General features: G+C 50.8%; 1 protein-coding gene across 1 annotated transcript in view; it reads right to left on the reverse strand.

The window, feature by feature from the left end:
- Positions 1-15,793, reverse strand: part of CSMD1 (CUB and Sushi multiple domains 1) — a 1,728,861-nt gene that overhangs the window by 123,229 nt on the left and 1,589,839 nt on the right. Inside the window, exons 48-49 of the mRNA XM_066382147.1 lie at positions 12,600-12,746; positions 9,772-9,960 (exon numbers count right to left, since the gene is read on the reverse strand). Of these exons, the coding sequence (XP_066238244.1) occupies positions 9,772-9,960; positions 12,600-12,746 (336 nt within the window). The remainder of the gene's footprint in view (positions 1-9,771; positions 9,961-12,599; positions 12,747-15,793) is intronic.

Below are 15,793 nucleotides of genomic sequence, written 5' to 3' on the forward strand. Positions count from 1 at the left end.
ACCCCTTCTCTGTGACTGTGTCACCAACCCCTTCTCTGTGACTGTCACCACTCCCTTCTCTGTGACTGTGTCACCACCCCCTTCTCTGTGACTGTCACCACTCCCTTCTCTGTGACTGTGTCACCACCCCCCTTTTCTGTGACTGTGTCACCACCACCCCTTCTCTGTGACTGTGTCACCACCCCCTTCTGTGACTGTGTCACCACCACCCCTTCTCTGTGACTGTGTCACCACCCCCTTCTCTGTGACTGTGTCACCACCCCCTTCTGTGACTGTCACCACCCCCCTTCTCTGTGACTGTGTCACCACCACCCCTTCTCTGTGACTGTGTCACCACCCTTCTCTGTGACTGTGTCACCACCCCCTTCTCTGTGACTGTCACCACTCCCTTCTCTGTGACTGTGTCACCACCCCCCTTCTCTGTGACTGTGTCACCACCCCCTTTTCTGTGACTGTGTCACCACCCTCCCTTCTCTGTGACTTTGTCACCAACCCCCTCCTCTGTGACTGTGTCACCAACCCCTTCTCTGTGACTGTGTCACCACTCCCTTTTCTGTGACTGTGTCACCACCCCCATCTCTGTGACTGTGTCACCACCCCCATCACTGTGACTGTGTCACCACTCCCTTCTCTGTGACTTTGTCACCAACTCCCTCCTTTGTGACTGTGTCACCAGCCCCTTCTCTGTGACTGTGTCACCACTCCCTTTTCTGTGACTGTATCACCATCACCCCTTCTCTGTGACTGTGTCACCATCACCCCTTCTCTGTGACTGTGTCACCACCCCCTTCTCTGTGACTGTGTCACCACCACCCTTTCTCTGTGACTGTGTCACCACCACCCTTTCTCTGTGACTGTCACCACCACCCCTTCTCTGTGACTGTCACCACCACCCCTTCTCTGTGACTGTGTCACCACCCCCTTCTCTGTGACTGTGTCACCACCCCCTTCTCTGTGACTGTGTCACCACTCCCTTCTCTGTGACTGTGTCACCACCCCTTCTCTGTGACTGTGTCACCACCACCCCCTTCTCTGTGACTGTGTCACCACCCCCTTCTCTGTGACTGTGTCATCACCACCCCTTCTCTGTGACTGTGTCACCACCCCCTTCTCTGTGACTGTGTCACCACCCCTTCTCTGTGACTGTGTCACCACCCCTTTCTCTGTGATTGTGTCACCACCCGTCCCTGTGACTGTGTCACCAACCCCCTTCTCTGTGACTGTGTCACCACCCCTTCTCTGTGACTGTGTCACCACCCCCCTTTTCTGTGACTGTGTCACCACCCCTTCTCTGTGACTGTGTCACCACCCCTTCTCTGTGACTGTGTCACCAACCCCTTCTCTGTAACTGTCACCACTCCCTTCTCTGTGACTGTGTCACCACCCCCTTCTCTGTGTGTCACCACCACCCCTTCTCTGTGACTGTGTCACCACCCCCCTTTTCTGTGACTGTGTCACCACCCCTTCTCTGTGACTGTGTCACCAACCCCTTCTCTGTGACTGTCACCACTCCCTTCTCTGTGACTGTGTCACCACCCCCTTCTCTGTGTGTCACCACCACCCCTTCTCTGTGACTGTGTCACCACCCCCCTTTTCTGTGACTGTCACCACCCCTTCTCTGTGACTGTGTCACCAACCCCTTCTCTGTGACTGTCACCACTCCCTTCTCTGTGACTGTGTCACCACCCCCTTCTCTGTGACTGTCACCACTCCGTTCTCTGTGACTGTGTCACCACCCCCCTTTTCTGTGACTGTCACCACCCCTTCTCTGTGACTGTGTCACCACCCCCTTTCTCTGTGACTGTGTCACCACCCCCTTCTCTGTGACTGTCACCACTCCCTTCTCTGTGACTGTGTCACCACCCCCCTTCTCTGTGACTGTGTCACCACCCCCTTTTCTGTGACTGTGTCACCACCCCCCCTTCTCTGTGACTTTGTCACCAACCCCCTCCTCTGTGACTGTGTCACCAACCCCTTCTCTGTGACTGTCACCACTCCCTTTTCTGTGACTGTGTCACAACCCCCATCTCTGTGACTGTGTCACCACTCCCTTCTCTGTGACTTTGTCACCAACCCCCTCCTCTGTGACTGTGTCACCAACCCCTTCTCTGTGACTGTGTCACCACCCCCTTCTCTGTGACTGTGTCACCACCCCCTTCTCTGTGACTGTGTCACCACCACCCTTTCTCTGTGACTGTGTCACCACCACCCCTTCTCTGTGACTGTCACCACCACCCCTTCTCTGTGACTGTGTCACCACTCCCTTTTCTGTGACTGTGTCATCACCCCTTCTCTGTGACTGTGTCACCACCACCCCTTCTCGGTGATTGTGTCACCACTCCCTTCTCGGTGACTGTCACCACCCCCTTCTCGGTGACTGTCACCACCCCCCCTTCTCTGTGACTGTGTCACCACCCCCCTTCTCTGTGACTGTGTCACCACCTCTTTCTCAGTGACTGTGTCACCAACCCCTTCTCTGTGACTGTCACCACTCCCTTCTCTGTGACTGTGTCACCACCCCCTTCTCTGTGACTGTCACCACTCCGTTCTCTGTGACTGTCACCACCCCCCTTTTCTGTGACTGTCACCACCCCTTCTCTGTGACTGTGTCACCACCCCCCTTCTCTGTGACTGTGTCACCACCCCCTTCTCTGTGACTGTCACCACTCCCTTCTCTGTGACTGTGTCACCACCCCCTTTTCTGTGACTGTGTCACCACCCCCCCTTCTCTGTGACTTTGTCACCAACCCCCTCCTCTGTGACTGTGTCACCAACCCCTTCTCTGTGACTGTCACCACTCCCTTTTCTGTGACTGTGTCACCACCCCCATCTCTGTGACTGTGTCACCACTCCCTTCTCTTTGACTTTGTCACCAACCCCCTCCTCTGTGACTGTGTCACCAACCCCTTCTCTGTGACTGTGTCACCACTCCCTTTTCTGTGACTGTGTCACCACCACCCCTTCTCTGTGACTGTGTCACCACCCCCTTCTCTGTGACTGTGTCACCACCCCCTTCTCTGTGACTGTCACCACCACCCCTTCTCTGTGACTGTGTCACCACCACCCCTTCTCTGTGACTGTGTCACCACCACCCTTTCTCTGTGACTGTGTCGCCACCCCCTTCTCTGTGACTGTGTCACCACCACCCCTTCTCTGTGTGTCACCACCACCCTTTGAGACTGTGTCACCACCACCCCTTCTCTGTGACTGTGTCACCACCACCCTTTCTCTGTGACTGTGTCACCACTCCCTTCTCTGTGACTGTGTCACCACCACCCCTTCTCTGTGACTGTGTCACCACCACCCTTTCTCTGTGACTGTGTCACCACCCCCTTCTCTGTGACTGTGTCACCACCACCCCTTCTCTGTGACTGTGTCACCACTCCCTTCTCTGTGACTGTGTCACCACCCCCTTCTTTATGACTGTCACCACTCCCATCTCTGTGACTGTGTCACCAACCCCCTTCTCTGTGACTGTGTAACCACTTTCTTCTCTGTGACTGTGTCACCACTCCCTTCTCTGTGACTGTCACCACAACCCCTTTCTGTGACTGTGTCACCACCTCCTTCTCTGTGACTGTGTCACCACCCTCTTCTCTGTGACTGTGTCACCAACCCCCTTCTCTGTGACTGTGTCACCACCCTCTTCTCTGTGACTGTGTCACCACCTCTTCTCTGTGACTGTGTCACCACCCCCTTCTCTGTGACTGTGTCACCACCACCCCTTCTCTGTGACTGTGTCACCACTCCCTTCTCTGTGACTGTGTCACCACCCCCTTCTCTGAGCACCGGGCCATGGACACGGGATTCCCACATGCACCAGAGGCAGCGTGTCAAAACTCATCCACTCACCCTGATTTTTCTCACTTTCCCCATATTTCTGTGAGTGAAACCAGAAACTGGTGTCTGTCCTGATTCTCTCTTTCCAGCCTTTGACCTGCTCTCACAAGCCTGCTGGTTCTCTTTCCTCAAAAGCTTCAACATGTTTTCTTATAAAATGATTTGCACTGTATTTATGCAGGTCGTCATTGCTACAACACACATTTCTGTGGCTGCCTGAGCACCCTAACATGTCCAGCCATCCACGCTGTCCAAAGACCAACCTTTCTAACATGCAGGTAAGATTGTGTCTTGTTTGCTCTTTTTTTTAAGGTGACAGAGACAGAGAGATGGACAGATGGGGACAGACAGACAGGAAGGGAGAGAGATGAGAAGCATCAGTTCTTTTTTGCAGCACCTTAGTTGTTCATTCATTGCTTTCTCATATGTGCCTTGGCCGTGGGGCTACAGCCGACCCAGTGACCCCTTGCTCAAGCCAGTGACCTTGGGTCCAAGATGGTGAGCTTTGCTCCAACCAGATGAGCCACACTCAAGCTGGCGACCTTGGGGTTTCAAACCTGGGTCCTCTGCGTCTCAGTTTGACGCTCTGTCCACTGTGCCACTGCCTGGTCAGGCCTGTTTGCTCTTTAATAGGTGACATCACAGTAGGAAAAGATGTGAAAACTATAACCTTGCCTCAAGGTCTTCTACGATTGACCCCTGACTGGGTTCCAGCCCCCGACACCCCTCCCTTCCCTCCTGACTCCAGCCTGGAGCTCCGACCCGGGAGACGTCCCGCCTTCCGCTCCATTTCCCCCTGTGTGTCTCTCTCCGCACCAATACTATACTGACTTATCAATACCATACTGGCTTATCAATACCATACTGACTGATCATCAATACCATACTGACTTATCAATACCATACTGACTTATCAATACCATACTGGCTTATCAATACCATACTGACTTATCAATACCAAACTGACTTGTAATTACTGATTCAGAAATAGATCCCCCCCCCCCCCCCGGAGCCGTCAGAGCTCTAAGAGTCGGGACTGTTTCCAGTTCTGAGAGAAGCTTGAATTGCAGATCAGAGAGTTGTATCTTCCTCACCCTTGCATTTTCTTTTTTTTTTTTTTTTCTTTTTTTTTTTTCTTTTCATTTTTCTGAAGCTGGAAACAGGGAGAGACAGTCAGACAGACTCCCGCATGCGCCCGACCAGGATCCACCCGGTACGCCCACCAGGGGCGACGCTCTGCCCACCAGGGGGCGATGCTCTGCCCATCCTGGGCGTCGCCATGTTGCGACCAGAGCCACTCTAGCGCCTGGGGCAGAGGCCAAGGAGCCATCCCCAGCGCCCGGGCCATCCTTGCTCCAATGGAGCCTTGGCTGCGGGAGGGGAAGAGAGAGACAGAGAGGAAAGCGCGGCGGAGGGGTGGAGAAGCAAATGGGCGCTTCTCCTGTGTGCCCTGGCCGGGAATCGAACCTGGGTCCTCCGCACGCTAGGCCGACGCTCTACCGCTGAGCCAACCGGCCAGGGCGCACCCTTGCATTTTCAATAACTAACTGTAACACTAATCCTCGAGCACACACATGACTAACATCACTTTGCCGCAATTTAAAGTTGTACAGAACACAGATATGTCATTAAGTAAATTCTAGAGCACATTCTCTCCATAAACAGAGAACCTATATTTACTCAGTTTTTGGGATATAAATAGTCCCTGGCTTACAATGGTTCAACTTACGATTTTTTGACTTGACAATGGTGTAAAAGCAATAAGCATAATAAATCACACGAGATAGTCAACACTCTGTTATTACAAAATAAGCCTTTGTTCGATAGTTTTGCCCAACTGGAGGCTAATGTAAGTGCTGTGAGCACATTTAAGGTCGATGAGACTAAGTGTGACATTGGGTAGGGTGGGTGTGTCAAATGCACTTCCAGCCTGACCAGGCAGTGGCACAGTGAATAGAGCATCGGACTGGGATGCGGAGGACCCAGGTTTGAGACCCTGAGGTCGCCAGCTTGAGCGCAGGCTCATCTGGTTTGAGCAAAGCTCACCAGCTTGGACCCAAGGTCGCTGGCTCGAGCAAGGGGTTACTGGGTCTGCTGAAGGCCCGTGGTCAAGGCACATATGAGAAAGCAATCAGTGAACAACTAAGGTGTCGCAATGAAAAACTAATGATTGATGCTTCTCATCTCTCTGTTCCTGTCTGTCTGTCCCCATCTATTCCTCTCTCTGACTCTCTCTCTGTCTCTGTAAAATAAATAAATAAATAAATAAATAAATAAATAAATAAATAGATGCACTTTCCACTTAGGGTATTTTCAAGTCCCCATGGGTTCATGGGGATGCCCCCCATCCCCAGCCGAGGGCACCTGCAGTGTCTGAAGTCTGCAGGCTCCAGAGCAGGGGTCCCCAAACTACAGCCCGCGGGCCACATGTGGCCCCCTGAGGCCATTTATCCGGCCCCCGCCGCATTCCAGAAGGGGCACCTCTTTCATTGGTGGTCAGTGAGACCACCGCAAAGCGTGGCGTCGCTATTGTACAGTACTACTTCTGGTGACGTGGGATGCACGCCTCACGGCTCCGGAAGCACGTCACATCACTTGTTACATCTAGCAGTGACAAATACGGAACCGGACATTGACCATCTCATTAGCCAAAAGCAGGCCCATAGTTCCCATTGAAATACTGGCCAGTTTGCTGATTTAAATTTACTTGTTCTTTATTTTAAATATTGTATTTGTTCCCGTTTTTTTTTTTTTTTTTACTTTAATAAGATATGTGCAGTGTGCAAAGGGATTTGTTCATAGTTTTTTTTTATAGGTCGGCCCTCCAACAGTCTGAGGGACAGTTAACTGGCTCCCTGTGTAAAAAGTTTGAGGACCCCTGCTCCAGAGGCACCTTCTGCCCTGTAAGCGTGACCCTCAGCACCTCTCATTCTCCAAAGAAAATAGTAACATCTCGAGAGACTTCCGTGTGACTCGAGTGGGAATAGTGTGTGGTGTGTGCACTTAGATGCCGCCGCAAAGCATCAAAACCAGGCTCTTTCCTCATTTCCTCACAGCCCAGCACACACACGCACACACACACACGCACACACACACATGCACACACACACACACACACGCACACATGCACACACATGTGCACACACACATACACATGCACACACACATGCACACACACACGCACACATGCACACACATGTGCACACACACATACACATGCACACACACACACACACACACACACACACACACGCTCAGCACATTCAGGAGCGGACAGGAGACCAGCCCTTCAGGGAGACACAAAGTGCACGCCCAGGTCAAGGAGGGGGACTGGAGTCCCACCGGCCCCTTGCTGACCACACAGTGGCTCTCTCCCTGTCAGGGGGGTGTCCACGTGACGGGACAGCTCTGCATTCTGCGCGTGACCAGAGGAAAGCGAGCCATGACACCAAACATCCCATGTCCCTGGAACACAACAGCAACCACTTCCGTCACATCCACGCTGACAAGGCTTGTGGGGTGCAAACAGCCAACACGGGTGCAGATTCCACGGAAGCCATTATCCTTACTCTGCTTTAAAGTGATAGAAACGCTTATGGAATTGTACCACACAATTCAGACAGGTTTTTGTGTTTTGTTTTGTTTTTAAATGCCTCTTGTCTACCACATTTTTATTGTTCCACAGTCCAGTTTTGTAGGGGATGAAAATATTTTGTATGTGATTGTAACTAAATGCCATTCTATACAAGTTGTGAATGCCCACGACAGGACTAAAGGAACTCACCCACACTCAACGGCGGTGAGAACTTAACTATAAAGCGCTTCCGGAATCGGCGCTGGGGAGGTAAGTGGGATTTCTTCTGTTAAGAAAGAGTTTGAGTTGGACACAGAAGAGGGAGGCAGGAAGTCCGGGTTCTAGACCCACACTGTTATGATTATGAATAAGACACTCCGCTCTCTGTGCCTCCATTTCAAATAGCTAAGAACCCGTAAATTAAACCGACACTGTTTGAGGACGCTCCTGGTTTTACAAGTCACAGGCTATGAAGGAAGAGGAAGACCCAATCGCCCCCCCTCCCCCCCCCCACCCTCGGCCATCAGAACAGCTAACGGAAAGTGCGGAACTGGGGATCTGTTGTGGAAAGATGGGGCCCCTGAGAGATCCCATCATTGGAGAACACAATCGCCCGGGTCACGCGTGTCCAAGAGGAAACATTATAAGGAGCATGTCCAGATTGTCCGCCCACAGTGTGCTGTGGGATCCTAACCGCCCCGTCCACACCACGCGCGTGGCTGCGGGCTGCGTTCACTGTGAAGCAGAGAGCGTCTCAGGGCCTCTGACCCTTTGGAAAGAAACCAACAACCCACAGAGATCTCAGGAGAGGCTGTGTGCACTCTCTCTCCTTCTCGGTCATTCCACGCAGCCTCCTCCAGCTGCTGGGGAGGAGCAGGGAGGAAGGCGGAGGTCAGAGCTTCTCAGCAAGGCCAGGCGCCCTCTTATGTCTTCTCAAGTATTGCTTGGAATGCCGCCTCTCCGTTGGCTACACGACTTCAACCCCTGCCTTCCCGGAGGATGGACCGGCCTCTGCCTAGCTGTCCCTCGTCACAGGCCTCCTGGTGGGGGGGTCTCTTCCAGTCTCTCCTGGGGCTTCCACCCCGCGAGCCCCCCACCCCACCCGGGGCCACGGTTCCCTGCCTGCCCGCCCATCCTGCGCTCCGCCCCTCGCCTCCGCAGCGCACTGTTCACGTCACTCGTTTGTCCCTGGCCATCTGTCCTTGGTGCTGAGGACACACAGCCCAGCCCAGGGGGATGCTCTCTGAGCAATCGGTTCTGAGTCACAGAGTGTCACAGAACACAGAAAGAGAATGGAAAGCGTTTTTTTCTTTTGAAAAAACAAACGTTTGTTTTAAAGAAAACACAAAAAAGGAGACACCGTTCCTCATTGACACAAGCTTACTGGACCTTCCTGTTTCTCTCACAGGGAAGAGACTTTGGGAGGGAGGGCGTCCGCTCTGCGGGTGGGGGGAGACGGCTCCGGACGCAGCCTCTAAGTGTGACAAATGTCCCCACAGCCTCCTTCCCAGAAAACCCAGTATCTCAGGAAAGAAGAGAAGAGAGCCAGCCAAGACGGGCCTCCATTTATAAATCATAATTAGCTTTCAGAGGCCCATCTATTTCATCACGAATATAAATCTCAATAAGACAAAACTATCAAAATTGCATGAGTTCAAAGACTTCAATTAAAAATTAAAACGCCGTCTCTGAAAATCTGATTTTTATGCCTATGACAGATAAAATACCAAAGGAAAAAAAAAAAAAAAAAGAAAAGAAAAAGGCATAAAATATTGAAATCAACTTTAACAAGTCCTAGATTTAAAGGACTAAGAGGAAATGAAATAATACAGCCTGTGGCTCAAAGAATGAGTTTTTTAATCTAAAATAAGGAAAATGAGTTTTGGTAATTGATTTTTTTAAACTAAGACAACTGTCCAAAAAAAAAATGATTTTGAATCTAAACTAGAGAACACATTTTTTTTTTTAACTTCGAAATGAAATACAAGGAAAAGCACGGACTAACTCCACCAGCACCGGGTGACCGCTCTGCCTACCCAGCACCGGGTGACCGCTCTGCCTACCCAGCACCAGTGACCGCTCTGCCTACCCAGCACCGGGTGACCGCTCTGCCTACCCAGCACCAGTGACCGCTCTGCCATCCTCTGAGTCCGGCTGCCCAGCTACATCCTGCCTCGTATAAACGTCAGAACTGTCTGCCCGGTCGGTGGATCGCTGAATCTGCACTTTTATAATAAGCCCACGTCCCATGTCTCCTTTTTCTCCGCAGACCCTGCGTCAGCCAGGTTCGGAGTGTGATAGAAACAAGGAGCAGAAACCGCACTCGAGTGTGAGGAGGAAGGCAGGCGCTCTCTTACCCTGGCACAGGGGGGGCGGCGAGTCCCACTGGAACATGCCCACGGGGTTCCGTCTGCAGGTGGCATTGCTGCGCCCGACCAGGCGGTACCCGGGCTTGCAGAAGTAGTGCACCCGGCTCCCCAGCGTCCCCGTGGTCCTGTTCACGATGCCGCCGTTCCGCAGGGGCTGGGTCAGGCTGCAGTAAGGGGCTGCGGGGAGACAGACACGTGAGCAGACAGACCGATCGTCAGAGACGGGCGCTCTTCCCTGCCCGGAGTCACCGCGCTCGTAAATAAAACCAGACGAGAACACAAACAGCGTATACACCGAAGGGGCAGGTGACACGGCACAGGGCCTGGTGTCCCCTGGGGTCCCTGTCACCGTTCAGTCTGTTAAGAAGGAGAATCTGTAGGTGGATCGCTCCCCGGAGTCCAGTAACTGTCTATTTGCTTTCCTGTCCAACACGTTTCTTTTTATTTATCTTTGTCACCAGGGTCTCGAGACGCCTGCCCTTCCCCGACTCACCCGGGGCCCAGCCTGCGTTCCCGCCCCTCCCGCTGACCGAGACGCCCGTTTTCCCGCGGAAAAGGCTCTCCCGGCCCGTGTTCACCCGCGCAGAACCGCCACTGCCCGGGCAGCGTGTGTGTTTCTTTGTCGGTTACGCTGACCAGGAACATGGTCTTGCGTCCACTGAAGCCACAGTTCATGCCAAGCTCCGCGGGGCAGCCTGTGGCCGGGCATGGCTGGCACGCCCTTGGGGATGTCGCTGTGTCTCAGGAGCGTCTTCCTTTCATTACCGCTCTGACATTCGTGGTGAGGATGCGTGCCTGGCCGCGGTCGCCGGTCACTGAACTGAACCTCACGTGAGCATCTGCTGAAAGAGACATCTATCTATTCGTAGATACACAGCTGCACCCACTGACCACACGCAGCGGTCTGCAGCCTCTGCTGAAGTTCTCCCTCTGCTCCTCTCCCAGCACGGCTGACACAGACTCTGGTCGCGTGAGGCAGGAAGAGGTCTTCTGAAAGGCAGGTCAAGGGGCAGTTGCATCACTAGAACCGTCTTACCGAGTGACCCACCACAGGGGAAACGAGGGGCGCTGTGTCCGCTGCTGTTTCCTGCACGCCGTCTCTGCCCACGGGGAAGGGCCGTCCACAAGCCCAAAGGTCCGGTGGTTTTTTGAAACAAGGACTGGACGAACGCAAATCCAGTCGCCCCCTGATGTCCTTCCCGGCTCGTTCTGATGAAAGCACAACTGGCCGCACAGCCCTTCGGTGAGCGGCTTTCTCCACGTCTGCTTGAGGGCGGGCAGTGGGCGGGGGACGGCGGCCGAGGGTGTGTCACCGGGCTGCGCAGAGAGGGGAGGGAGGTGCACGCCTGTGGTCCTCACACCAAGAGCCGTCCCCAAACCTCGATGTGATGTTTTCCACCCTCTTCGTGACCTGTGCCCGCCGGAGAGACCTGAAATCTCATCCTCAAAGGACCGTGACGTGTTCCCGTCTCTCCCTCGGAACATGCTCATCGCTGATGTTCAGAGACGCCACCCAGGACGAGGCAACTCTCAGGTACGATAGGCTGTTCCGTCCGACCGGTGCCACGGGCATCTTCCTCAGGGAGACAGCGCGATCCCCACCGCTGGACGGGGCTGAGTTCCGGGATGTGGACAGCAGTTTAGATTTTTTGCTTTGTAATTAGAACGTATCAGAAGTTTAAACAGTCGGCTGCTTTCGTGGGGCAGTGTGAACAGGAGGGCGGGACAGTGTCCACAGGGTCTGACACATCGCGTGTCACGTAAGTCGTGTCGGCACGCCACACAAGGATGAGGAGACAGGCCGACGGAGTCTCAGCAGAAAGACAGCTATGAACGTGGGTTGTTACCACAAAATTAACAGCCTGACGAGTCTATCTTCCTGCTTGTTTCCTTCGCATTTAAACACATTTAAAAACTAATGTATATATGATTTTATCTTTGGGGAAATGTCTTTGCTTTCCATGATATGCAATTCAATGGTTTATGATGTGAGCAATACGTTTTTAAATTATTTACTTTTTTAGATTTTATTTATTCATTTTTATTAGAGAGAGGGGGGAGAGAGAGAGAGAGGGAGAGATAGAGAGAGAACAGGGGGAGGAGCAGGAAGCATCAACTCCCATATGTGCCTTGACCAGGCAAGCCCAGGGTTTTGAACTGGCGACCTCAGCATTCTAGGTCGATGCTTTATCCACTGCGTCACCACAGGTCAGGCCTACGTTTTTAAATTATTGATCAACAAACAGTTTATTTTTTCTCCAAATTTATTTAGAGATGTAACTCATAAGATTTGTCATCAGATTATTTCTAATCAAAGTTTACTATTCATCTTTGAAAATTAGGTAAATATATATTATAATTTTTTAAATTTCATGTGGATCACTTTCATTAATAGCACTTTCAGGCCTTGGCTGGTTGGTTAAGTGGTAGAGTGTCAGCCCAGCATGTGAATGTCCTGGGTTTGATTCCCGGCCAGGGCACACAGGAGAAGCGCCCATCTGCTTCTCCACCCCTCCCCCTCTTGGTTCTCTCTGTCTCTCTCTCTCTCCCCCACCTGCAGTCATGGCTTGATTGGAGCGAACTGGTCCCGGGTGCTGAGGATGGCTCCATGGCCTCCGCCTCAGGTGCTAAGAAGAGCTCAGTTGCTGAGCAACAGAACAATGCCCCATATGGGCAAGCATTGCCCCTTCTTGGGCTTCCCAGGTGGATCCCGGTCAGGGCGCATGTGAGAGTCTGTCTCTGCCCACTCTTCTCTCACCAAATAGAAAAAAAAAAGCAAAACATTTTTATATTAACACAGACTCTTACCCACTCACCTGCGTAACGGATCTTGAACCCTTTCTTACTGGTTGCGTGGTCAGTGGACCAGCGGAGGTACAGGAGGTGACTCCCGCTTGTGAAATTCGATGGCTCAGTGTGGTTCCCACTCAGGACCACTAGCAGAGGGCTCTGGCCAGACGGACCTGCACGGAACACGAACACAGAGACGGTCAGGCAGCCCCGCATGACTCAGACTCCCTTCAGCTCTTTGTTCAGGGAGGATCTGAACATATGACCTATAGCTACTCATTTCCACGGTGGAGAAAAAAGAATTCCTGGTGACTACAGCAACAACTCTATCCCCTGATCAAAAGAAATTGGTAACCAGGCAGGACAATCCCAGGTGTGCGTGCTAGTGACAACATGGTACTTAAATCAAATGGGCCTTATCTACGAAGCAGTGGTAAATGAAAAAACACAAGAGCTTTATTGCCATGAGTGTCACCCTTGCATGGATATTGGGATGTGGAAACTTCCGTGAGATACTGGTGGACCCACACGTCAGTACAACCACTTTTGAGAGCAATTTGTAGCATCCATTGAAATCGAAGGTCTAACTAGTTCCACAAACTATAGCACAGGTGTGCAGAGCTGCTATTCTGTGGCTCAATGTGGATGCTTGCCATGCTTTTTATGGCAAAATGTAGATCTTAACTAGTAGTTTGAAGTTTTAAAAAAAGAATGCTAAGTGCTATGAAAAGGAGTCTGTACAACAATTAAATCAATGAACGAGATATTCATACCTCAGCCTACGTAATTCTTAAAGTAGCATGTGACAACCGGGGATACCTATTTGCAGGTAAGTATAATGTGACAGCCATTGTGTAAAAATCCCAAAGTGTACAATAGATGTTATATGTGAGTGTGTGTTGATGCATAGACAGGAGATGAGAATACAAGACAGATTACAGGTAGGGTCGTAGAGGTGGGGAGGGAGGGAGGGAGGGAGGGAGGGAGGGGAATGGGGGAGAGAGGAGATGATTAAAATTTATTTTTTTAATTGAGAAATAGCTACCATAAGAACTGCAGAGAATAATCTACTCCTGGGTGAATAAAGTTTAAAATCAATATATTCAACATGCTTTTTGGTCAACTCATGAGCTATAAAGGAGCCACTATCTTAAAAGAGAGAGAGAGAGAGAGAGAGATCAATGAACATGACATTTACTGAAACAAAAATACCAGAGCTTAAAAAAAGCACACACGTAAAACTCTGACCTTTTGTTTTATAGGAAAATCTTTGAGACTAGAACAGACCGCGTCATAGATCTCTCATAATGTTGACAGTGACTGCTTTGGCACGATCTCTGTTACCTGCCTCGCTGATGGTTTATGAGGGGTGTGAGCTGTCCTTATTTTGGGGGGACATCATATTGTATGCTTCTAGGGCATACATTATTGATCACGATCTTCCTCCTGATATTGGACAGTGTAGGGGTCTGCCAGTGAATTCTATTTCAACAAAGGTGGACCAGAGGAATGTTCATACGCTCACAATCATTATTAAGTATACTTCATTATATACAGCATTATGGGAACAGACATGCACACGTGTGCACACGCTTGCACACACACGCGCGCGCGCGCACACACACACACACACACACAGCCTGAGGCTGGCTGTGGCCCTTTCAATTTTTCTAACACCCGACGCCTCACTGAAATGAGCAGCCCTTTATCACATGAGTACTTAATTTTGCAAGAGGAATTACTTACTTCTCTCCGTCCTAAGGACTGAGGGGAAAGTCTTCACTCGTATGTGTCCTAATGTACCACCATCCCCACCCCCAGACCCCCAGTGGACACTGGACACTGTGGCCAGCACTGAATCCTGTGCACACCATGTTTTCCCCTACCATCCGTTCCTCTGCACTGAAAGTGAGCCCTCTCTGGCCCCTCTCCTCACGGGCACATCTGAGCTCCCAGCATCACTACCCTGTGGTTTGGGACATCGTTATGTGAGACAAGGGTGACCGCCACATGAACGCTGAAATTCCAGGACAGAAAGCTGACCCCCGGGACAGCGACTGAGTGGCTAACAGACAGGAGACTGTCCCGCGTGGGGACACAGACCAAGGGGCCGTCCATGTCCCGGGAGGTCTGGGCGGGGCTGCCTATGACATCATCACGCTGCTCGGACACAGCCCCATTTAAAACTCATAAATTGATTCCTTCCAGAATTTTCCATTCAATATTTTTGGACCACATTTGCCTGTGGGTAATTTAAAAAGGTGAATTGGAGGGGACTACTCCACACTTAAAAAAAATAACCTCTTCTTTTGTCCCCTGTTTCTGCGTCTATACATGTAAATTTAATTTCCAATTCAGCAATCCATCCTGGAAATACATAAAAGGGTCCATGGGGACAATTTGAACAATTTGACTTTAGGCTTACTAGCCCATAAAGTCAATTACACGGAGCGTGTGTTTCCACTTAACTGATTGCTATTTATCCCACAGTAAGGACAGCTCTGTGGACGCCTGTGAAACAATGTTACTACGCACAGCTGTAACGGTAGGCTGCTCTATGGTGAAGACAAAGACTCACATCGGTCTCATTTCAAACGGACAATTCAACCACACTTGATTTTCAAGCACAGCAATACACTAAAAAGTTGACTGAATTGTATAAAAATGTGTAAGACTAATTTTTTTCTTAAAAATTGTGTTCATTCAAGACTCCTGTAGCATTTATCATCAAGTATATAAATATCAGGTGAGCCGTTCTTTTTATATATTCCCAGTAAAATAACCATGTAGCGTGAATCAAGTGCCTTGACTCCCTAAATCTCAAATTCCCTACAGTCCCTCCTGCGTCACTGTAATTCTTAGAAAGAGAAGAGCTGTGACTGAGATCACCTGCTCTAAATCCCCACATTAAAGGAGTAACAAATGCTTAAAGCAGCGACTTCTAACTTTGTCATCTCATGGCACACATAAACTAATTACTAAAATTCTGTGGTGCACCAAAAGCATACATTTTTTTGCTGATCTGACAAAAAAAAAAAATAGGTGTCATTTTGATTCCACCACACCAGAGGGTGGCTATTATTGTGTGGGCTGTTGTCGTTTTCATTTTATTTTTTTTTAGTTTGACAATCTAAGGGGAAAGAGCTCCCTGCCCCTGAGTCAACCGTCAGGTGCTGCATGTTTTAAAAATCCTCGTGGCACTCGGTTGAAATTGGCTGGG

Source organism: Saccopteryx leptura, chromosome 4 (assembly GCF_036850995.1).
Source record: "Saccopteryx leptura isolate mSacLep1 chromosome 4, mSacLep1_pri_phased_curated, whole genome shotgun sequence".
NCBI lineage: Eukaryota > Metazoa > Chordata > Mammalia > Chiroptera > Emballonuridae > Saccopteryx > Saccopteryx leptura.